Source organism: Alternaria infectoria (assembly GCF_024043175.1).
Source record: "Alternaria infectoria strain BMP 0036 chromosome Unknown scaffold_12, whole genome shotgun sequence".
In the NCBI taxonomy this organism is placed as follows: Eukaryota; Fungi; Ascomycota; class Dothideomycetes; order Pleosporales; family Pleosporaceae; genus Alternaria; species Alternaria infectoria.
The window spans coordinates 176,694-200,936 of NW_026250701.1; the positions used below are offsets into that span (position 1 = coordinate 176,694).

At 54.9% G+C, this 24,243-nt stretch overlaps 6 protein-coding genes across 6 annotated transcripts; 5 read left to right on the forward strand and 1 right to left on the reverse strand.

Moving 5' to 3' along the window:
• Positions 1–498: 498 nt before the first annotated feature.
• Positions 499–2,244, reverse strand: J4E92_007298 (uncharacterized protein; the record flags this gene model as incomplete). The annotated part of the gene is made up of 1 exon (XM_051498661.1): positions 499–2,244. The coding sequence occupies one exon, from the start codon at positions 2,242–2,244 to the stop codon at positions 499–501; it is 1,746 nt and encodes a 581-aa protein (XP_051350935.1).
• A 1,415-nt stretch (positions 2,245–3,659) lies between these two features.
• On the forward strand, positions 3,660–8,245 carry J4E92_007299 (uncharacterized protein; the record flags this gene model as incomplete). The annotated part of the gene is made up of 2 exons (XM_051498662.1): positions 3,660–7,670; positions 7,721–8,245. The coding sequence occupies 2 exons, from the start codon at positions 3,660–3,662 to the stop codon at positions 8,243–8,245; spliced, it is 4,536 nt and encodes a 1,511-aa protein (XP_051350936.1).
• Positions 8,246–11,997: 3,752 nt separating this feature from the next.
• Positions 11,998–14,717, forward strand: J4E92_007300 (uncharacterized protein; the record flags this gene model as incomplete). The annotated part of the gene is made up of 6 exons (XM_051498663.1): positions 11,998–12,115; positions 12,171–12,697; positions 12,743–14,032; positions 14,077–14,176; positions 14,229–14,563; positions 14,613–14,717. The coding sequence occupies 6 exons, from the start codon at positions 11,998–12,000 to the stop codon at positions 14,715–14,717; spliced, it is 2,475 nt and encodes an 824-aa protein (XP_051350937.1).
• A 1,235-nt stretch (positions 14,718–15,952) lies between these two features.
• HSE1 (ESCRT-0 subunit protein hse1) lies at positions 15,953–17,744 on the forward strand (the record flags this gene model as incomplete). The annotated part of the gene is made up of 3 exons (XM_051498664.1): positions 15,953–16,226; positions 16,275–16,895; positions 16,942–17,744. The coding sequence occupies 3 exons, from the start codon at positions 15,953–15,955 to the stop codon at positions 17,742–17,744; spliced, it is 1,698 nt and encodes a 565-aa protein (XP_051350938.1).
• Positions 17,745–18,471: 727 nt separating this feature from the next.
• J4E92_007302 (uncharacterized protein) lies at positions 18,472–19,023 on the forward strand (the record flags this gene model as incomplete). Its single annotated transcript, XM_051498665.1, has 1 exon — positions 18,472–19,023. The coding sequence occupies one exon, from the start codon at positions 18,472–18,474 to the stop codon at positions 19,021–19,023; it is 552 nt and encodes a 183-aa protein (XP_051350939.1).
• Positions 19,024–20,033: 1,010 nt separating this feature from the next.
• On the forward strand, positions 20,034–23,988 carry J4E92_007303 (uncharacterized protein; the record flags this gene model as incomplete). Its single annotated transcript, XM_051498666.1, has 3 exons — positions 20,034–20,621; positions 20,668–23,735; positions 23,790–23,988. 3 exons carry the CDS (start codon positions 20,034–20,036, stop codon positions 23,986–23,988), a joined length of 3,855 nt encoding a protein of 1,284 aa, XP_051350940.1.
• Positions 23,989–24,243: the final 255 nt, after the last annotated feature.

Genomic DNA, 24,243 nt, shown 5'->3' on the forward strand with positions numbered 1-24,243 from the left:
GAATTGGACGGGAGACGGTTGCGTTGACGTGGAGGTGGTCAGATGGGAATGAACACGGCGGATAAGAAGTTGTGCACAGTTGTAGCGGGTTGATTAGCTAGCTTCTCCCGAGGTCGGTTTAGGCGTTGCAGAGGCGCTCGCGCTCAAAGTCAAATTGCTCTTCAGCCATTGGCTCAGGCGCTCACCGACCCAAGGCTTCCGAGCTCCGGCCACAACGGGTAAGAAGACCCTGTCGGCGGGGCTTGCGGTCTTTTTGAGTAGTCAATTCCGCTGGCAATGGGAATAGCACCTCATGCAAAGACTGAACGGGTGCTCTGTCGTCTGCATTAGTATAAAACTTGGAACGTACATATTCTCTAAGGCAATGTATACTTCGAGAAGGTAGGTTCAATTTTTCCCTCGTATGAAATGATAATCAGGATGGTTGTCAGAAAAGTCGCTTGCTATGCTATAATGCTATGATACTGTCTACACCTGCTCCGCCTCCCTAATTCACCATCACGACCCCAAGACCTTGATCTTCATCCACTCGCTCGTTCCGATCCCAAGGTTTAATCCGTTCAACGCCCACCATCTTCGCACGGCATCTCCCCGCGCTCCCTCAACACCATCCTCTAATGCTTCTTCGATATCACACGTCTTGTACTCCACCTTCAGGCCGCTGCGCTTCCACCATTCTAGCACGCCGGCATGGCCCATTTTGGTCGGTCCTACGAGAACCTGGTTGTCAAAGAGAATCTTCTCGCCGCGAAGGGTACGCCAGTAGTCTAGAATATGTGTGTGACCATGGGTCGAGGCGATTTTGGCTATTGTATCTTCATGCGAAAAGGGAATGCCGGATTCAACCCAAAAGTGAATCGCGGGTAGGCAGCCTGACTGTGTTGCGTAGGTGATGGACTTGCCCACCTTGAGAGGTAAGTCGTCTTGGCGGGGTCTGCTAGGAGCTTGCTCATCGATTGGTGATGAAGGTACCGAGGGGGCCGTCCTGTAACGGCTGTGCTCCTTCCACCACTTGAGTACGTGAATGTGGCCCTGCGAGCTAGCTTGCTCGAGCGCAGCTTCTGTGTACTTCAGTGAGAGGCCAGAGTTATACCACCAGTCAAGGGCCTGGACCGAGTTGGTGCGGCTCGCATTGTCAATGGCTTCCACAGAGTACTCCTTGGTAAGGAAGGTAGGCGACGTCCGCCAGTACTCGAGAATCTCCGTTTTGCCAAACACAGAAGCTTTGTGGGGTAGGAAGGTGTGCCCGAATGTGCCCCAGAAGAGCTCCTTGTGGAACTTTTCCAGGTGTGCAAGAACGGGTACCATGGCAAAGCGCATGATAAGTTCGATGCATACGCGGGAGATGCGAGTGGGGTTCTCAGAGTCAAACACTGCCTTGATCTCCGAATAGGGATAGGTAAGAAGCGCCCATTCTATCTTCTGCATCTGTGTCTTGGGGCCTTCATCGCTAGCCGATTGTCGCCACTCTTTCGGTATGGGCAGGTTCGTGTGAACATTCAATGTAGTCGCCAGCTCCCAGTCCTTGGTAAATTCCAGGATGATGGACCAGAGCTCTGGCGGCAGCCGAGACCCCTTGCTTCGCGTAGGTGTCAGTGTTGGGAGATGGGCAATAGGTAGTGCGATAGTGCGATCACCAACTGCCATTAGATCGATCTGGGTTTGTATAGATTCATTGAATGCCTTGTGCCCTTCTACCCATGGGTGGTACTTGCGCCCGGAATGGTCGAAAGACCACAAGAACGGAGGGAGTACGCGGATCCAGTTCCACTTCCGCCGTATCTTGCTGATCTGCTTCCTCGACGTGGGGTTCTCCCACATCAGCGTGGACATGCCCGGTATGAGCATTATCTTCTTTGACACATTCCAGCTGCGCAAGATCTTCAAGTGCAGGTTTGTTGTGAATCCATGGAGCATACGGGCGAGATTCTCGGCGTCAAGCGGTGCGAGGACGAGCAAGTCGGCCCATGAGCAGTACTCTGCCACGTTGGTCTCCTGATAGTCGACATGTTGCCACTCGGGCGTCGTGTCGCTCTCGGGGTCATACGTGTACCAGACGGGCTCGAGCTGGGGCGGGACAGTCGTGTGCGTCGTGGTCGGGAAGTCCTTGCATGCGATGATCTTCAGAGAAACATGCTGGAGGCGATGCAGGCGCGCAACGATGGAGCAGCCAAAGCGGAAGGCCGAGGGGTCAGTGAGGGCGACGAGGACGTTTAGCGTTCGCGCGGGTGTTTGCGAGGACATTGAGGGGCGGCGTGTGGGAGTCTGTAGGTTGCGGTGAGTGCCTACCTACAGACATCGATTCACCGTTACGTTAGACCGCGATTGGCCGCTGCCCCACGTTGCTGTCAGTCGCTGCCGCCAAGCCCAGGCAGTGTCAGGCACGAAGGGTGCATGGACGTTTGGGGGCATAAGCCATGGATGCCATACTGTCGCGAACGGTGGTGACGGCCGCATTCAAAGGCCCGACCTCGTTACATGTACGCGTCAAACATGAAGTGATTCCATGGTGCATCGTTGGTCCATGAATTCGTCAGAGCTTGGCGCGTTGATCGTCGAAACACTTTTGCACGCCACGGGCCGGCATCACGTGAGATCGGCGCATCCTGCCCCCGGGGCCGTCTGCCGTGGGCAATCCCAATATTCTGGGGACAGGATAATTCCGCGGGAGGCAGCGTACCACTCTTACTACGAGAGTGTCTGGAGCCCTCGGAGCCCGCTGACAGCTGTCATGGATATGTTTGTGAGACCCGGGTGTCATTAGCCGACGTCTCTTATGGTGTTGAGGGCAATAAACAAGCAGGTGACTGTCGCAATGATGCCGCCGCGTCTCACCAAACACACTCCACGTTCGGCGTCGAGCCAGCCGTGGTGCATCTCACCGATGACGTAGCGCTTGTCTGCCCTAATTCCCGCGCGCGAGTGGGTCCGAGGCCGCTGATGATGGAAAACTGTCGAATATCCATGCTCCGGTCGCTAAGAACTTTCATGGCCTAACCTGCATCTTGCCCCTAACCTACCTGCTCTGAGCTTAGATCGTCGATCGCAGAGATAGAGCGACTTAACCCAAGACGTTCGCGATCGACATCTGGAGGCGCATCAAGCCATTCAAGACGACGCATGGCAGTCATCTATCTCATCAACTAGACGGTGACGCGCTGCCCGTCGTTGTGTCTGCACAAGTGCAGCTAGGAGCCAGCCTGGTCGTTGCGCATCTCTGCCTGTGTCCATCCTTCTGTCGCTTTCCATCCACTCCAACGGTTGCATGCCTCGCACTTGACTGCCCTGGACGGTCCAGATTTCGTTCGCCCCTCCGCACGCCGCCACATCTCCCAGCAGCAGCAACTCTGCCAACTTCATGAGGCTGCTAGGCCCGCCCACCATCCCCCTCTGGCAAAAGAAACGAGACTCCTATTAGGGATTGTCCGTCTTTCGCCACCCTCACGCGGTCCCTGCATAACGCCAAGTGACCTTGCCTGCGGTTGAGAGCATCCTCGCAACTATACACACCACACGTTAGCGACCACCAGACGCCCATGGACGCCTGAAGGCACAATCCCACCGTGTGCGGGTGCCTCTATTCCTACCAACAGCCAGGCCGTCGGCGCACTCTTAACCCTGCCGCCGGCGTGCTCGCCTGATCGACGACACACAGCTCCATGTCTCAATCACCCCAGCAAACCCCCAACCTTGGTCCTAATACACCAAGCGATGGCCGCTTCAACTTCTCCACCGTGTCGCCCGTGCCCGAAGAGCCAGCTACGCCCGACGCTGCACCAAAGGCCGCCGACTTTGCTCTGCCACCGAACAGCGCTGCGTCTGGGGGCCCTAGTAACGAAGGCGCCATGAGCCCCTCCGCTACCGACCGTGTCTTTCCCATACGGAGCGCCATCAGCGTCGACCCTACTCCCACACCAAAGGGCGGTTACTCCCAGGGCGATTACTTCCACCCATATTCGCGAACAAACGACTCGCGCTTCACAAGCGACTCCCGCCGAGCTTCGCAGGGATCGACTACGTCACAGGCTTCACATGGCTCGCAGCGCGCTTGGGGGTTGCGTCCTGGGAGTACCAAGGCAGACACAGGCTCTGATACACAGCGCTCGTCCTTCCAATCCACTCAAAGAGCCGACGGCTCGAGAAGGGCCGCCCCTCAAATACCCCAACAGCTGTTCAATGATCTGTCGTCAACAAGGTCAGGTGGAAGCGCACAGGAAGGCAGTCGGTCACCGGGGTCAAGAGCCGAACGGGCGCCGTCAATTGGAGGTGCTTCCGCTAAAAGTGGTATCAGCAGCTTGGATATGGGCGGACTGGTGACACATCGGTTCAAGCACGTCACGACTGAGGGAGGACACATGGTCATAACAGGCCGTGAGGGCGATACCCTACAGCGCTGCGAGGATGAGCCCATTCATCTGCCGGGCGCCGTGCAAGGCTTCGGTCTGCTACTGGCACTGCAAGACGACCCGGAAGGAAGTCTGCTGGTGCGTGTCGTAAGTGAAAACTCTAAACGCATATTAGGACGCACCCCGAAGGAGCTATTCGCACTAGAGAGCTTTACGGACATTCTATCTGAAGAGCAAGCCGATAACCTCTTGGACCACATCGACTTCATCAAAGACGAGGACTCCGACGTCACGTCCAATGGGCCCGAAGTCTTCACCATGTCCATCAAAGTGGCAGGCTACAATCGAACGCGCAAGCTGTGGTGCGCCATCCACATCAACGATTCAAATCCTGGACTTGTTATTTGCGAGTTCGAGCTTGAAGAAGACCCTCTATACCCGCTGGTGCCCCCCAACGACCTTACTCCAGAGCTGCCGGAAGATACTTTGTCCAGTCAGCCCACGGCGCAGGAACTACTCGAAAGTACAGAAATCAAGAGCAAGCCCTTGCGAGTCCTGCGTAGCGCGCGGAAAAGGAAGGGTGAAGCTGCTGCGATGGAGGTCTTCAACATCATGTCCCAGGTGCAAGAACAGCTGGCTGCGGCACCATCATTGGAAAAGTTTCTCAAAGTTCTTGTGGGCGTTGTCAAGGAACTAACTGGTTTCCATCGCGTCATGATATATCAATTCGACCAAACTTTCAACGGCCGTGTCGTTACAGAACTTGTTGACCCGCGAGCGACAAAGGATCTGTACAAGGGGCTGAACTTCCCTGCTTCCGATATTCCAAAGCAAGCTCGAGAACTATACAAGCTAAACAAGGTTCGCATGCTCTACGACCGGGACCTAACAACCGCAAGGCTCGTTTGCCGTACCGCTGAGGATTTGGAAAGCCCTCTCGATCTCACGCACTCGTATCTTCGCGCCATGTCCCCAATTCATCTCAAATATCTCGCGAACATGGCCGTAAGGTCGTCAATGTCCATCTCCATCAACGCGTTCAACGAGCTGTGGGGTCTCATTGCCTGCCATTCGTACGGGCCTCGCGGTATGCGCGTATCTTTTCCTATTCGAAAGATGTGTCGCATGGTTGGCGATGCAGCATCGAGAAACATCGAAAGATTATCGTATGCGTCAAGACTACAGGCCAGGAAACTCATCAATACTGTACCAACACAACATAACCCCTCCGGGTACATCATCGCCTCCTCTGATGATCTCTTGAAACTCTTCGATGCCGACTTTGGTTTACTCTCGATCCGTGACGAGACAAAGATCCTTGGTGTTCTAGAGAACTCGCAAGAAGCACTGGCCATGTTAGAGTATCTCAGGATGAGGAAAATACAATCGGTCATGACTTCCATAGATATCATCTCGGACTTCCCCGATCTGCGATACCCGCCCGGTTTCCATGTCATAGCAGGCATGCTAATCGTCCCCTTGTCGGTAGATGGCGAGGACTTTATCGTTTTCTTCAGGAAAGGACAACTGAAGGAGGTGAAATGGGCCGGTAACCCATACGAAAAGTTCATCAAAGAGGGCACCGAGGGTTACCTGGAGCCAAGAAAGAGTTTCAAAACGTGGTCCGAGACCGTCGTTGGAAAGTGCCGCGAATGGACGGAAGAAGAGATTGAGACCGCCTCAGTGCTATGTTTGGTATATGGAAAGTTCATCGAAGTCTGGAGGCAAAAAGAAGCTGCGCTGCAGAGTAGTCAGCTGACCCGATTATTGCTGGCAAACTCGGCGCACGAAGTTCGCACCCCACTGAATGCAATTATCAACTACCTCGAGATAGCACTGGAAGGAGCCCTAGACACGGAAACACGGGAAAACCTTTCGAGATCGCATTCGGCGTCGAAGTCACTCATCTACGTAATCAACGACCTACTTGACCTGACCAAGACGGAGGAAGGCGGACCACTCATTAAGGGCGAGTCGTTCGACTTCCGGGAAACAATCAAGGATGCCACCGACATGTTCAAGAACGACGCCAAACGGAAGAACATATCTTATGAAGTTATCGAACACCCGGGTTTGCCTACTTTGTGTATCGGAGATCAACGCCGAGTCCGTCAGGCCATCTCCAATATCACTGCGAACGCCATACAGAACACTACCCAAGGTAGCGTCACTGTGGAGGTTTATGTCGCAGCAAGGCCCAGCAGAGATCATGTCGAGGTTGAAGTGGCAGTGGCCGACACGGGTGTTGGTATGAGCCAGAAGAAGCTTGATCAGCTCTTCTATGACTTGGAGCAAGTTCAGTCTGAGCCTGCATCTATGCTGGAGGATGCGCTGGTACCTGACAAAAATCAAATTGCCGAGCAAGGTAAGAAGTCAACGTTGGGTCTCGGTCTGGCCGTCGTTGGCCGCATCATCAGGAATATGAACGGACAATTGAGGCTTCGATCCGAAGAGGGCAAAGGCACGAGGTTCGTCGTACAATTTCCGTTCGACCTTCCAGACGCCGAGGTAGAAGCCGTGACAACGGCAGAGGCTTCGCCAGCTGGTAGCATCACACCCCAACCGGACAGTACCTTATCAAGCATCCTGCCTGGCCCTGATGAAGGCGAACGGACTCTCATTGCCCCAAGTCTATCGCGCCACACCTCCGATAGCGAGAGGAAGAGTAGCTCGAGTGGTGGGACGAGTGGTGTGGTCATTCGAAGATCTAGTGCGGAGAGTCTGACGAGTAAGACTAGTCTACGCAGCTTCAAGAGCGGGTCGAGTCAGAGGAGTGATGTGGACAGACTTATCGACGCGATACAAGAGCCGCACATGATCGGCAGAGGCGATGCAAGCCCAAGCGCACACTCTCTGAGACCGACCTTAACGAAACGCAATAGTCTTGATCCCGGCGCCGCGCGCATGAGGTCTAGGAGCCTTGAATACATCAGCAGCCAGCCTATTGTACCTCCACACCAGAGAAGCATGCAGTCCGATCACGAAGGGGAAGTTACCGTACCTGGCTCCGGTGCCCCAATCACGGCCCTGAAGATGCCTGATGAAGGCGGCGATAGTCCGGTAGATCCTCGGCCCAAGCCCGGGAGTGTCCTCGGAGAGGTACAGGGCGACACACCAATACAACCGTCTGCGGAACCGGAGAAATTGACTTCGGACCACATGCGCGTACTCGTTGCGGAAGACGACCCGGTGAATAGTAGGATTGTCAAGAAACGATTAGAAAAGCTTGGACATGAGGTCCATCTCACCGTCAATGGCGAGGAATGTTCGTCGGCATACTGCGACAATTCACGAGACATCGATGTTGTCTTGATGGATATGCAGGTTAGTAGAGTGTTTTTGAAGACCTGCTCTGTTTACTGACATTATTGAAGATGCCAATCGTCGACGGACTTACCTCAACCAAGATGATAAGATCGTTCGAAAAGCTACACACCGACATCTACTCAGCCCGAGCCGCCCTCTGCGGCCGCGTCCCCATCATTGCAGTCTCAGCCTCTCTGATCGAGCGCGACCGCCAACGCTACATCGACGCTGGATTCGATGCGTGGATCCTAAAGCCCATCTCTTTCGATCGGCTCAACAAACTCATGGCTGCTATCGTCGACACGGATATTCGCCATGACTGCCTCTACCAACCCGGAGAATGGGAGAAGGGTGGCTGGTTCCACGGGGGCAAGCACAGTGCCGACGAGGCCAACACCAAGCCATCAGGCGAAGCGCCAATGCCCAACCCTTCGGAAGAGGTCGACGAAGCGGTCATGCGATCAGAAGAACCGATGGCTGGAGAGGAGAACGAACAGGGCGATATTCCCGACGAACAAGCACGGCTCTTGCAAAATCAGGAGGAGGGAAAGACGGAGCCACCACCGGATGACGCCTCCAAAGATCCAGCATGAAGCAATCGAGATGTGTGTTATTGATCATGTGGTCTGCCATTACCCTAGTCGACTCACCTTGCCCGCGGTACTGCTGATAGATGCCGCCTGTCGCGGCTGATCAGCTGTCCACGCCCACGCCGAACACCACCACAGCCTTACTTTCTTTCAGCGCCTCACGACCTCAACCCTGGTTCACCGGTCAGCGCATACCCTTTCACCGTATACATATAAATTTTTCTTCAAGTTTCACCACTCGATTCAGGCGGCATAGTTGGTTGGCAACAGGGCCCTTGCAAGCATCGGAAAGGGGTTTTTTGGGTTTTTGTTTTTATCCCAGGTCGTCGGTCCAACATTAGACGTTAGAAAGTCTGCGTCGAGTTTCTTGGATGTCACGCGCGTATGATGATGAGAAGAGGAGTTGTTGTTTTTTTGCTGCTGTTGTACGACAGCTGGAATGATACGGGATTTTGTCGTGTCCGGGAACGGGGAACGGGGAAAAGAAGGGTTGGAAGGGGCTAGAGTAGGATAGGTGCGAAGTTCAAATGAAGGACACAAAAACATGAGATGTTGCTGTGTCTGTATGTGTGTGTTTTGGTGCTTGTGATGCGGTGTGGGAACTGCGCGACTGTCAACCCCCTTTCGTGCAATTGTTAACCCTACGTCCATGAGATCTGTGCGCATTGCGAAGAAGAGCAGAGCGATATTAGATGTTGCGGCATAAAACACAGGTTTTGCGCTTTGAAATTTTGCAGCTCATCATGTCATTCTGTGTATGAGATGAGATAATGTTTCGTTCCCATAATATTTGTTAGAATACATGTTCGTATTATTTCTAGAATTCAGATCAGCACCAGAGACGACTGTAATTGCGGCGAACTTCGATCACGAGTTCTCGGTATCGAACCTACCAAATGTAGAATTCCCCCTTAGATTCCAGTTTTGCATATGATATCCATGTTTTAGTTGAATCACGCATCTCACTTTTATGTACCACGTCTCTTGTCGCTTGTTATTCTACCGAAAATATTCCTTCACTCCTATTACTCGTCTTCTTTCGATGGTTCCGCAGCAGAAACACCGTCGTTAGAACCTTAGCTAACAACTATTTTTCTTCCAGCTGCACACCTACTTCGTTCTCGAGATTCTATTGAAAGCTTTGATAATGCAGAAGCGTGAAGTAATTACGGCGATGCAGATGGTTGCGTGAGCGCAGCTAGGCTTGATATGATGGAGATATAGATATACACTTGTATTATCCATTGCACGACTAATTGGTTCAGCAACTTGAGTTGTTCATCATGCGACTTCGGTGGGAAACATATGTTTCTCGTCGTACTACGAAAGATATCTGAAGTGATGCAGACCTTTGAGGCTCGCCGCTGAGTGTACCTACACTACTTTGCACGTGAAAGGGGCAACGCAAATCGTAGACGATGTCTCGCTTCCTAGACTAACGAGTTTACACGTGAAGGTTGACGCGTGATCTAAACAGAGATATGAAGATCTCGTGGAACTCGCATTTAGAGGAGCAGAAGAAGAAGAAGACGAAGAAGACAATACTACGATTTACGAAAAAGAGTATGACAGCGAAAAAGAGCACACAGAGGTAGTTATCGTTAATATGGCTGTTTTCAACAAGAATACAGGAGAAGTGCACGAGCACAGTTTGCGAAAGGAATGAGCGCAAAGTCGGTGGTGCAGTTCATGTGCGTGCCTATATCAAGTCGTTGAGGAAAGGAGTGGAGGATTGCTGTGCCACAGTTGCATTGACCGGCGTGATGAGGGCGGCACGGATAAGGAGCGCGTGGTAATCATGAAAACTGATGAGATAAGGAATGCGCGTTGAACGTATATCCCAGGCATACAAATGAATGACTAGTCTTATAATGCCTACGGTGGATTGTTGGTGATGGGTTCTTGACAGGTTTCGTATAGATCCTAATCTGAATATTGTACCTCATGCTTGCGAGGTCCGTAACCCCCACGAATTCATCTATTTGGAAGAGACAACAAGGAGTCGAGCAAGCCTCCTTTCTGTCGACATGCAGGATCTAGATGCTTATTCAAGAAGCAAAGTCTTCGCAGAATGCCAAGCCTGAGCGCGATGCGTGTTGAATGTGTAAAAGGCCTGTGTTTACTGTGTTGCTGTAATCCGTCTTAAACATACGCGCCGTTACATCGCGTCGACTACAGATACGTGTGGTGATGATGTAAAATCGTGCCGACAACCGAACGTTGAAGCCATGACGTCGAAGAAGCAAAAATAGCACGACCAACTGCATGTTTGACGGTGATCGTCATAGCTCACGATGTGGCTGTTTCGGGCTTCTTCACAGATGAATCCAGACTCGAAGAGCGTTAGAGAGCTGACATAGATCGACAGACTCGTATCATTTCACGTGGCGTGTGTTAGCCTTGCGCAGTTTTGGGGCGGGCTGATCAAACCCCTAGATGCTCAGAGGAGCGTTGTTGTGCACGGGGCAAAGTGCCGTGGCCGGGTGCGTTAGAAGAACGGGAGATGGGCCGTTGCCGCGGCGCTCGGGGTATGCTGGCTCTTGTTGCATGACCATTACTCGTAGACTCGTAAAGCGGGAGTGAGTTGTTCGTGCAACGTTGGTTTTGGAGCGTCTAGGCGAGCCTGGTCGGAGTTGTTGAGCGATGCCGTGCTCCTTGCCTGGACATTTCATGTTCTTGCCCAGGTGGATTAGTATTTGTTGGCGCATGACATGCTGCTGTCTCGCGTGCTTTGGGCTGGCAGGTTGGATGCTGTATCACGGCGACCTGCATGTGGGAGAGGAGACGTGCGTGGCGTGTTTCATGAGGGTGAAGGTTGAGGCTATCGTGACGCTGTGCTCTGCGGCCGGAGTCGTAGCGACAGATAGCGCGATGTGGGGGGAAAGAGGCTGTCTCGGAGCTCGGGCGCTGCCTTGCATGGCATTACCAGTCGATTTACAAAACGCGTCTGCCCTGCAGTGAAGCTTCCATGGTGAGGTAATTATCGCGCGTATTGCCCGGGAGACGCGATAGGATGGGTGGTGTTTTTGGGCATCGGTGTTGGTAGCAGGTACCGAGCATGTGAAAGATGCGACGCCGGGAAGAGCCGCACGTCGACCAAGAGTGAGAGCGTCTACCAGGGAAGGCGCGATGGGATGGCAGGTATAAGAATAGACTTTACGGCGTGGCTATGGTGTTGGGTTAGCCGCGAATGGTCGCTGTCAATGTCCATCGGTCTTCGAAGCATACTGCGTTGCGAGGAATGCAGAATGCGAAGAGAATAGACAAGACAAATTGACTTGATAAGTACTATGTAAACGTCGACGTGACATGAGCTACTGCATATCGCCACACCTTCTTTGGGCGTCAAATGCGGGCGCGCATGAGTCGGCGGGCTGCGTTGCAACGGGCAGAGGGCGGGCTTCAGTCAGCGGCGGCAGGCCGTTGAGAAATTAGAGGAAACACGTCCTGAAACAGACGTATTCGGAGTCTAGTGGAGGTATAGCTGGGCTGGTGGAGATTAGGTGGTAGAGTCGCTAGCTAGGACTTGAGCACGGCAAAACCAGCCCTGGAGAGTCGGCCAGATCCATCTGTGCTTCTGCTGCGATCACTTCTGTCTGTACCTGTTTCTGCCGTGCATCCCCTCTCCACGTATCCAGCGACAGCGAGCTTCCCACGGCGCCGCCCATCCTCTCTCCTCTCCCCTTCCGGCCTGGCCCCCCTCGGCTGCGCAGGCTCGAGGTGTGACGTTGACTAGGACACTCTGCAGGCCCGCAATGGACGACAAGTCATCGACGCGGCCCACGAGGCTGACCAAGAGAGGGCCGTCGAAAGAGCGAGGCCCGCCAATAGCCTATTTGAACAAGGGCCCGACGACGCTGAAGCGTGCGCCCAGTGCGTGGTGTTCCTGTGTTCCTACCGTGCCTGCGATACTGACCTTACTCCATAGGCGCCGCCTCTTACTTCCAGCCGAATCTTGGCGTAGCACCTGCAGCATCCTCGTCGCAGTCGCCAGCGCGAGGCCTCTCCCGCTCGCCCTCGCACACCCTGCGGCCCGTCTACGAGCCCCCCAACCCGCATGCCTATGACCTGCAACCCGTCCACGTCGGCCAGCCCTTCGACCGCATCGTCGAGGAAGCTCTGAACGCCTCGAGCCAGCCGCGGCCCGCCCTCCAGCACTCGTACACCGACCAGCCTGCCCAGAACCGCTACCTGCGCCAGTCGCGCTCCTTCACCTCCAAGATGGACAGCACGACGACCCCGCCCTCGACCACCTCGAGCAAGACGAACCGCTACAGCGACGGCAGCGGCGATGCAGCCAAGAAGCGCCTCTCGGGCGGCGCAAAGAAGAAGGGCACCTTTTCCAACTTCATGAGCAGCATGCTGGGCTCGCCGCGCCGCCCGACCATCTCGACGCCCACGAACCCCATGCACGTCACCCACGTCAGCATCGACAACCACACGGGCGAGTACACGGTGGGTAGCCCCTCATTGCTGATATATGTGTGCTAACTGTGCCAGGGCCTCCCCAAAGAGTGGCAGCGCATGCTCCAGCAGAATGGCATCTCGCAGGAGGAGCAGAAGCAGCACCCCCAGGCCGTCATGGACGTGGTCAACTTCTACAAGGACAATGCCGAGAAGAACGAAGAGGACGCCATCTGGGACAAGATGGGCCCCACGCAGCCTCAGGGATACGCGTACCAGGCCAACATTGTGCCCCAGACCGCAAACTACGGCTCCAACCAGCCCCCGCTCAGTCCCCCGCAGAGCCCGCGATTCCCACGGAACGACCAGTCTAGCTTCGAAAACCCGCGTGCGCCTCCTCCCGTTCCGCGCAGCCTGACCTCCCCCGTCGTTAACTCTCCTCCAGTCAATGTTGCAGCCCTCGTGCCCAGCCGGCCAGCGCCCAAGCCTCCAGGCCCTCCTGCTGGTTCCGCCGCGCCCATGCCAAACAGACCTGCCCCCGCGGCCCCAAGTCCGATCATCACCCAGCACCAGACCCCTCGCTACGAGAACGACTACCCCCAGGCTGCCTATGCCCATCCGACTCCCTCAGAGAGCCCCAATGGCTCTTCTGCAATGTCCCGCACCCGATCCAACACCACGGGAGGAACGCCGCCGCGATTTGATTCCCCAGCCAGTTCGACCCCGATCTCTCCCGCCCAGCAATACCAGCAGCAGCAGCAGCAAGCCATGGCCATGGCAACCACGCAGCAGCCAAAGGCACCTCTAGGGAGGAGCATGAGCCAAAGAGCCCCGCAACCAAACTACGCACCACCTGTAGTCCCTGCGCCGCAGCCGCAGCCGCAGATGCAGATGTCCCAGCCGACGCCCCAACAGGTCTTTGCCCAGCAATCGGATCCCCAAAACATTCCATTACCATCGCAACAGGCTCGTGTTGGCCCAGCGCCCCGGCCACGCCAAAGGCCGAGGCAGAGCCAGGGACCGGATATCGTGGCCAAGCTCAATGCCATCTGTACCAATGCCGATCCCCGGGAGAGATACCGCAACCTCAGCAAGATCGGTCAGGGTGCTTCCGGTGGTGTCTTCATGGCCTACGAGAACAGCACCAATAAGTGTGTAGCCATCAAGCAGATGAACCTCGAGCAGCAGCCTAAGAAAGACTTGATTATCAACGAGATTTTGGTCATGAAAGACAGCAAGCACAAGAACATTGTAAATTTCATGGACAGTTTCCTGCTCAGAGGCGATCTGTGGGTGGTTATGGAGTACATGGAGGGTGGAAGTTTGACGGATGTCGTTACTTTCAACATCATGTCCGAAGGCCAGATAGCTGCTGTGTGCAGAGAGGTGAGTTTTTATGTCCCGCTCGAAGAACTCCGCTAATTTTCCAGACCCTCCACGGCTTGCAACATCTTCACTCCAAGGGCGTCATCCATCGAGACATCAAGTCGGACAATATTCTGCTTTCCCAAGAAGGCAACATCAAGCTCAGTATGCTGAACTCAAGATCGCCATTTTGTATAAAGTCTAATACACTTCACAGCCGACTTCGGTTTCTGCGCGCAAATCAACGAAAGCCACAACAAGCGCACGACCATGGTAGGTACCCCCTACTGGATGGCTCCCGAGGTTGTCACTCGCAAGGAGTACGGCCGAAAGGTTGACATCTGGTCGTTGGGTATCATGTCCATCGAGATGATCGAAGGAGAGCCGCCGTACCTGAATGAAAGTCCGCTCCGTGCACTGTGGCTCATCGCGACCAACGGCACACCGACGATCAAGGAGGAACATGCCTTGTCGCCAGTGTTCCGTGACTTCTTGGGCTTCTCGCTCAAGGTCGACCCCGACAAGCGGGCTAGTGCTCACGATCTTCTGGTGGTAAGTACATTGTAATTGCTTGCCGTTGATAGTCGCTAACAAGTTGCAGCACCCCTTCATCCAGACCGCTGAACCGCTAGGCACATTAGCGCCACTGGTACAATCGGCGAGGAAAGCGAGGGCAGAAGAGCGGCGGAAAAAGGGTGGTCTGTGAAGTTTCTTATTTCATTATAAATGTCTCTTAACACCGGAACTTAGGTACGGACAATGCGCAGACCAACGGCCGCGATTCGTCAAACACGAGCACGAATTCGTTCGCCGATTGGTATGGCAAGACGATGGAATTATAGGTGACGAAATGGCGCACAACGATGAACAGACGCACGTGGTGGAGGCTCACAAGTTCGCATATCCAGCCCCAGTGGCAGCTCGAAGCCACCCGCCCCTCATGGTCGTGTCGCGGTACCACCCCCTGCTCGGCAGTCAGTATGCAAAGGTCGAAGCCTCATACTGCTGTTCTACACAACGAGCATTGTCGAGCGAATTAGCAAGCGCGTCATATCCTGTTCAACTGCTCATATTCGCGAGCGCATTATTTATGTTGTTTCAAATACTCCGAGTGCCGATGTAGGCATACATCCTATCTCATGATCTGGCAGATTTCTTGGGTTACAGAAGGAAGCGCATCTCTTACGACTATCTCATACAATGTGTGCAATTTTAGTGTCTATACGATTTGGGGTTACAAACTTGGCCGGAGGTGGCAATCTCGGCATATAGAAAAGTGGAATATGAACATTCTTTCTGTGTAACTACAATCGATCAGTATTCAGGGGCGTAGATTGTGATGAGCGTTGGCATGTCTTGCTTGGTGAATTTGCGACCCGAGCATTGTGGCTGAGTAAGGGCCGCCACATCGTCGTCATTGGGCGGGGAGCTCTAAGCCCGGTTGCATACGACTGACTGCGACACGAACGACTCTCACTCTCCCTATAACACATAACACGGCCTTTCCCCGAAACTACCCTGACTACCTCGCGCGCATTCGCGATCTATCCGTTCACCCTCCGCCCTTCTCAACTTTACACCTTTACCTCAACTCGCGTATCGACTCCAGGCACCCGCGCCCCCGGAGAGCTCCCCCATACCGAGTCTCAAGACACTTGGAAGCAGGCAGACGTCATGTTTCGCGCGCAATCAAACATCTTCGACGATGTTGTCGTAAAAGCTACGGACGAAAATCTTACGAGCGAGAACTGGGAATACATTTTGGTACGGTCAGCACTCGCGATGCCTTGGGCGGCGAGTTGGGCAGATGTCGCAACATCCGTCCAGCCACGACCATGCGCCTTACATTCCAGCATATGCGACAGATGCTAACTTATCACGCAGGATGTATGCGACAAGGTTGGATCGTCCGACACGGGCGCCAAAGATGCGGTCGCCGCCATGATCAGGCGGTTAGCACACCGAAATGCGAACGTACAACTATACACCCTCGAGCTGGCCAACGCCCTGAGCCAGAACTGCGGGATCCAAATGCACAAGGAGCTTGCTTCGCGGAGCTTCACAGAAGCGCTGCTGAGGCTTGCCAACGACCGCAACACACATCAGCAGGTCAAGGCCAAGATACTGGAGCGCATGCAAGAGTGGAGCGACATGTTCGCCCGCGACCCTGACCTGGGAATCATGTCTAATGCCTATATGAAGCTGAAGTCACAAAGTGAGTTGGGGACGTAGCGTTGAAATGTACAACACTGACAGGTCTTAGACCCCAACCTCCGAGCGCCTTCCAAGCCACAGAAGACGCAGATCTCTGACGTCGAACGCCAGAAAGAGGAAGAGGAGCTACAAATGGCACTTGCCATGTCGATACGAGAGTCCAAGGGTGCAGCGCCGACGGCCGCCAAGTCCAACACGCCCCAGCAGGGCGGGTCTACTCCCAGTGCCCAGCCCGAACAGCCTTCGCAACCCCTGCCGTCAGGTACAACTGCAGCGACCGTCTCACGTGTACGAGCCCTCTTCGATTTCCAACCATCTGAACCCGGTGAACTGCAATTCCGCAAGGGCGACATTATTGCCGTACTCGAATCTGTTTACAAGGACTGGTGGAAGGGATCGCTGCGCGGGCAGACAGGTATCTTCCCGCTTAACTACGTGGAGAAGCTGCAAGATCCGACGCGTGAGGAGCTCGAGAGGGAGGCACAGAACGAGGCTGAGGTCTTTGCACAAATAAGGAATGTGGAGAAGCTGCTTGCGTTGCTGAGCACGAGCTCCCAGCCAGGCGCAGGCGACGCGCGAGACAATGAAGAGATCACCGAGCTCTACCACTCAACACTGGCTATTCGGCCGAAGTTGATTGAGCTCATCGGGAAGTACTCGCAGAAGAAGGGTAGGTCAACCGTAAGAAGCGTTACGACCAGTGCTAACTCTCCTAGATGACTTTACACAGCTGAACGAGAAGTTTATCAAGGCTCGCCGAGACTACGAGTCCATGCTGGAGGCATCCATGTCCCAGCCCCAACAACCTGCATACGGCGGCCGTCCTGGATATGGCGGCTACAATGCACCACCTCCCTCGAACTACCAAGGATACCCACCTGTATCATCTACCCCACACCAAGATCCGGGCCGCTACGCTTATGGTGGAGGACCCCAGCAACATGGGCCTCCTTCCCAAGTACCACCCGTAGGCTCAAGCCCTGCTTTCTTCATGGTTCCCCCGAATGAACGGACACAGCAAACCCCGAAGCCAGGACCGCCATCAGACCCCTACACACTACCTCCAGGAAGAGTACCAGTAGGAGGTCGACCGCAAAGCTACGCACCCCAGGAGCTAGCGACCAGCCAATATGACTCACCAGTAGACAACCGCCACTCTTTCCACGCTCCGAGCCAGCCACCACAAGGCTATGAAACAGGCGGCTACCCACCACAGCAAGGCGCTCCCCAAGGCCCACCACAAGGACAGCAAAACCCATACGAGCAGCTCTCATCACCTCCGCCACAGCAAGCCCCACAAGAACAACAGCCTCCATCTGACCCTTACTCGCAACAGCCGCCTCAGCAAGGCTATGGATACCCACCAACACAGCCTGGATATGCACCACCTGCGCCGCCTGGCGCTACCTCTAGCCCCGCACCGCCTGCTCAGGGTTACCTTCCATATCGACCTGGAGGACAACAAGCACCCAGCGCGCCACCTGTGGGTGGAGATGATGCGGCGGGCTTTTACCGTTAGAATCGGCCGTGGGGGTCGATGGGCGGGTGATGGGGGTTGTAGTCGTAGTTGTAGTGTAGTATAAGAACAGCTTTACAAACACGAGATACTACCAAGTTGCACTCTGATTCTTCATATGGTTTACAGGTGACGAGGGGTCTTTTATACACATGTTTCCCCAGTCCTCCCCGGGTTTCAGAATACGATGATATAGCGGCGGTCGTTGGCTGCGCCACGTTGACATCTTTGTTTGATTGCCGGACGGGTGCTGCAATAACTCAATGGAGTGAATACATAGTCATGCAGGGATCCCATTGATATAGCCTGCCTTGAATATTTTGATGTCATGGCAGTGTTCACTTCGCCGACACGTGTTGCACCACGACGATCATCTCTTTGTTCGGTTGAAGGGACGAGTGGGTCGTTGCTTTATCTTTGCGACGCCGCATCGTGAAACTGTCTCTCGATCATGCCGGATACAGGCATAGGGCTTTCCATGCGACATGGCATCGGCATCATTCCTTTATGATAATCGGAAGGACATCCGAGTCGTCTCTTTGTCCTTGCAACGCCTCCTTAGAACTTTTTGTCTATTGGTTGGCTGAAATACACAAGCAGGGTGTTGAAGGATATAATAAGACAAACTACACGTCTTTCACGTTATGCACCTTTGCTTGCCCACGTCCACGTCCACGTCCACGTCCACACCCGCGCCCACTCGAAAGGTAGGGTCAGGTTAATCCACACCATGCATCTGTCCATGGCATACCTCCTCGCCGCCTTCGCAGCAACAGTCCTATCTTCACCATCCACCCTGACCACCCCGACACATGACACCAACACAACCACCCTCGTCCGCCGCGGCGACCAATGCAACAAGGCCCAGCAACACTACCCCGACGTGCCCGAATGGGAAAAAGCCATGCGCCAATTCTGCTCCATCCACGGCTCCAACCCCATCTTCTCCGACAGCGCCACCGTCTTCACCTACACCATCACCGGCCACGACAACAAACCCATCGACTGGATCTTCAAAGTGAACATCGACAACGAATTCGCACACCATTTATGGAGCTGGATACCGCTCACGCAGGAGTGCCTAGACGGGTTCACGGCGTTGGCGAAGGGGGAGGGGGGTGGTGTGGGCAGGAGTTGGTGTTATTGGAAGGCGAGGACGAGTCAGGATGATAGTGTGGGGTTTTTGGGCGGGAAGTGGACGCAGCATATGCCCAAGGAGAATCAACCTGATGGGTATATTACTTGGGAGAGTCGGGCGAGGAAGGGGCAGAAGGGGATTTGAGAGGGGATGAGAGAGGGAGGATGCAAGGATAGCAGGATCGAAGGAGGGTTGAAAACGAGGTTCTTGTTACTACTTTGACATTCCTGGTTATATGGGCGGCGGTATGGAAATTCTCTTCTTGATTATGCTCTTTCTTCGAAGTTCAGCTTACCAGAGTCGCGTGGTAGCTTCCGATGGCCATAGTCCATCGGTCGTTTGTTTCTGTTGCTTTGATAATGCATCAAGAATTTATAAAACTATCAACGTATATTCAGAAGCCAATGGTTTGTCCATGCGTGGTTGAGAAGAGGATATTGGCGACCATACCGAGGTTGTGAATATCTGTTCCAATAGTATTAGTGCACACTGGGATAACCGTTCCACCAGAAACCATATCGCAGGCGAATAGTATCCAGTCTGTTGCAATACAGATGAACGAATGCGAGGAGTGGATTGCAATTATCGAGGCGTGCCCAGGTGTGGAGGTTAGCGGCTCTCCAGGGCTAGGCTCAACGGGATGGATCCATTGGAATTAGTCGGGTGGGGCGGCTTCGCAGGGGTCCAACACCGACCAAAGGGAAGTTCGAGTACCTTCGAGTAGCTTTCTGGCCACCTGTGCTCTCTCTCCCATTGCACTATCGCCTACGACACCTGCAACCGTAGCAGTCGTCCCCACATCAATTGAACCCGCACCGCCCGTCCAGTCACGTTATGGCCTGCTGAGTAACGGCATCAAGACCCTGTAAGCTATTTCCTGGTAAGCTCCGAGTGACAACAGGCCCATCCCACGGTTGCATTACTTGGTACCCGCACTACCGGTAAAGCGCTGCAGCGAGAAAGCGAGGGCTTCTACACTTCGGCTCTTATTTCTCAACCACCCACTAACTCTCCACCCCCCAGAACAAGAAGTACACCGCCCACCGAAATCTCAATCCCAACGTCAACGTCAAGCTGGCTCCACGCTGCTAAGCTGCCCACCCACCGTCCACGCGAACACCCTTTGGTCAACTCGAAACGGTTTATACTCAATCATGGCATCTGAGCAAGTTGCTACCTCTGACGACGGTCTGACCCCGGCGCAGAGGCTCATGCAGAATCATGGCATCGAAGATCACCATGTCACTGTCGAGGACGTCCCCGACGAGGATGAGCTTGCCCACCCCTCTGCCGAGCTCAGCGAGAAGGCAGCTGGCAAGCAACCTGCCTCGAAGAAGCCTGCCCTCAACACGTCGTCTGAGGAGGCCTTCCCGGCTCTCGGTCCCGCCAAGCGCACTCAGGCTCCTGTCGCGCCCACCTGGGGCAAGAAGCCTGCCTCGGTCACCTCCAACGGCGTCAATGGCAGCGCGCCTGCCCCATCTGCTCCCAGCCGTGGTCCCGCCCTCCCGTCCATGAACATCCCCGGCAAACACACCGAGCGCATCTCCCTCGCTGCCCACCAGGTCGCCCCCCGCGGTGAGCTGAAGAAGCCCATCAACGAGATCGTCCGCGACATCAACAGGCGCTCCAAGGCCAAGCTCGACTACAAGCAGGGCCAGGGAGCTCTCATCTTCGAGGCCACCGGTCCGGTTGAAGCAGTCAGGCAGGCTCTCAAGGAAGTCGCGAACGAAGTCGGCTCCAAGGTATGGCACCCATCAATTCTACTCTGACCAAACTAACATCTGCCAGCAATCCGTCGATGTCCCCGTTCCCGCCTCCGTTCGCGCCCACATCATCGGCCGTCAAGGTTCCAAGATCCAGGAAATCAGCAAGCGCACCGGTGCCCGCATTCAGGTTCCCAAGGCCGAGCCGGGTGAGGATGAAGATACCGTGGTCAACGTTCACATTGAGGGCAATGCCTTGACTGCTGAGATGGCTCGTCGCGAGATTGATGCCATCGTCAACGAACGCACCTCGACCGTCAACCTGCGTCTGAAGGACATCCCTGCCGAGTTCTATCCTTTCCTCGCAGGTCCCAACAACGTCCACACCGACAGGCTTGTCCAGGGCCGCGACGTCAACATCCAGATCCCGCAGTACCACACTTGGCAGTCCCAGGCACCTCCCCAGGCTACTCGCGGCCAGCCCATCCAGTTCGCTCCCCAGGCCAACTTCCCCATCCAAGTCTCTGGTGACCGCGCCGCTGCACAGCAGATCCAAGCTGAGCTCGAGCGCCGCGCTCAGCAACTCCGCCAGCAGTTGGCCATCGAGCAGCGATCCATCGAACGCGGCAGGCATCAGTTCATCGTTGGTGACCGGGGCCACTCTCTCCATGACTTCTTGGAGGAGACTGGCTGCAGCATTGTCATGCCCCCGAGCTCCGACGACAGCGAGACAGTCTACATTGTCGGCCCGCCCAACAAGATCGAGCAGGGTATCAACAAGCTTGAGGACCTTGCTGCTAGCATGACCATGGCTACTGCGGATGCTGCCCGTGAGCACAAGGGTCCCAACGCACAGGCGCACGCACACAACCTGACTCGCTACCTGCGTCAACGCAAGGCCCTTGCTGATCTTGAGCGCATGCACGAGGCCAGCATTGTCGTACCCTCAGACCGTGATGCCCCAACCGGATGGGAAATCTACGCTCGCGACGGAAAGAACAGCATGAAGGCTCGTGGCGACATCATGAGCGTCTTCCAGTCGCACCCTCCTAGCCGTTTCGCGACCATGAACGTCGATCCTTTCTACCACCAGTTCTTGCGTCAGCAGAATGCACCAAAGGTCCGACAAGACCATGGCGTTCACATTGTCTTCCCTGATGAGACCGAGCAATCGCCAGAGTTGATTCTCGTCTACGAGGGTGACGCTCCTTACAACGAGTACGCCATTCCTCGTGGCCGACCCTCCCCAGCTGAGATCAAGGCATACCAGCAAGGTCTGCAAGACGCTCAGCGGTTCATTATGGGTCTGACCAAGAACCAACCACAAATCGATACTCGTGGCCTTGAGTCTAACCCCAAGTTCCATCGCAAGATCGAGCAGTTCGTTAATGAACAGCAAGAAGGTCTTACACCCGACCAGGTTCCCGTTCAGGCGCTGTTTGGTCAGCGACGACCGGAGCCTCACAGCCGCTCAAACAACAGCTTCGCCATCCGTGGACCGTCGAGCGCCGTTGATGAGCTCAACAAGAAGATTCTCGCTTTCATCGAGCAAGCTGAGAAGGACGAGCTTGAGCGTAACCACGTCACAACATTCGACTACCCCCAGAAGTACGCCAGCCATCTTGTTGGCAAGGGTGGAGAGAACATTCAGCGTCTGCGCCAGAAGTACGACGTTGATGTTCAGATCAACGACGGTAAGGTCGAGCTGAAGGGACCTTCCGCCAAGGCACAGCAATGCAAGAAGGACATTCTTGACATGGCCAAGAAACTCGAAGACGAGGCTACACACACCTTGAAGGTTGCGCCTCAGTTCCACCGCGACCTGATCGGTGCTGGTGGCAAGCAGGTAGAGCGTCTGCAGGACCGCTACGGTGTACGCATCAACTTCCCCCGCCGAGCACAGAACGACGAGGAGGCAGCAGATGCGTCATCACAGAAGAACGTTCGTTCTGGTCAGAACCAGGATGAAGTCATCATTCGTGGACCCAGGAAGGGTGCCGATGAGGCCCGCGACGAGGTGCTCAGTCTGCTCCAGTACATCAAGGACAACTCCTTCAACGACACTGTCTCGGTCGCTCAGAGCAACATTCCTCGCCTGATTGGATCAGGCGGTCGCGAGATGGAGAACCTTCGCCTCGAGACTGGTTGCCAGATCGACGTCCCCGGCGCGCGTGATGCCGCTGATCCATCCGGCCGCGCGGAGATCAAGCTCAAGGGTACTAAGAAGGCTGTTGAGGAGGCCAAGAAGATCTTGCAGCAGCGTGCCCGCGAGTTTGATGATACCATCGTCGAGACTCTGGATATCGACAGGAAGCACCACAGGAGCCTCATTGGTGGCAGCGGTGCCAACATCCGCTCCATTGTCACCTCGGCTGGCGGACCTGACAACTCGCGCGACTTGGCTCGTATGGTGCGCTTCCCCCGCCCCGAGTCTGATGAGACAACTATCCGTGTTGAGGGTCCCAAGAGTGTGGTTGAGAAAATCGTTGCTGCTTTGAAGGCACAGGCCTCTTCGCTGGAGAACCAGACCACCGAGACCATCGAAGTCTCGCCTGACAAGCACCGTCTGCTTATCGGCCGTGGAGGTGAGACACGCCGCCAACTCGAGTCGCAGCTCAGCATCCAGCTCGACATTCCTAAGCAGACTACCACTGGTGCCGCCCGTAGTCAGGTAAAGATCACCGGTGAGCCTGCTGCCGTTGAGAAGGCCAAAGAGCACATCCTTGAGCTCGTCAAGGGCCAAGAGGGCGAGACCATCCAGGTCCCCCGTCACCTCCACCACGCCATCTCAGACAACGGTCAGTTCTTCAGGCAGCTCCGCAACCAGCATAAGGTTACCGTCGACCACGGCGGTGAACAGGTGCCCGCGAAGCCTGCCCAAGCTGAGGCTGGACGCGCTAGGAAGGGTGCTAACGGTGCTCTTCCTTTGATCACCGACGATGCGACTGCCGGTTCCAACGAGCACTCATGGGAGATCGTTGACAACAACGCTGTGGCAGAGGGCACTGATACCTCCGCCACTATCCCCTGGATCCTGCGTGGACCCACTGAGAGCCTTCCCAAGGCCCGTCAAAGGCTTGAGCAGGCTATCGAGGCTGCTTCCAAGCCTTCCGCCACTGGGTATCTGATCCTGCCCGACCCAAGAAGCTACAGGTAAGCTCAAGCGTTCAACACTTTCAATGCTGCAGTCATACTAACACCTCACAGGCTCGTTGTCGGACCCGGTGGTGCTACAATCAACGATCTCCGCAAGAAGACCGGCACAAAGATTCAGGTCCCCCGCGACCAAGCCAAGGATGAGGCTATCGAAATTGTCGGTACCAAGGATGGCTGCGAGGAGGCCCGCCAGATGATTCTCGACATCGTTTCCAAGGGTGGTAACGGCGGTCGCAGGGAGCGTGCTTAGGCATTTTTATGATCATGTTGGGCATGCGATGACATTTACTATCAAAAGCTTTGGGCATATTTTGGGGTTAAGGTGATCTTGTGGGAGCGATGTTCATTCAATATGGGAGAAGCATCTACTACTCATCTTGGACTACCTAAAAGGGGATATGCTTAGCTGTTGTATACAGAAATAAAGCTTCAAGTTCCAATGTTCTCATTCGCGTGACTACTGCTGAATTCCCTGTTTGCGAAGGATCTTCTTCCTTCGTCCTAC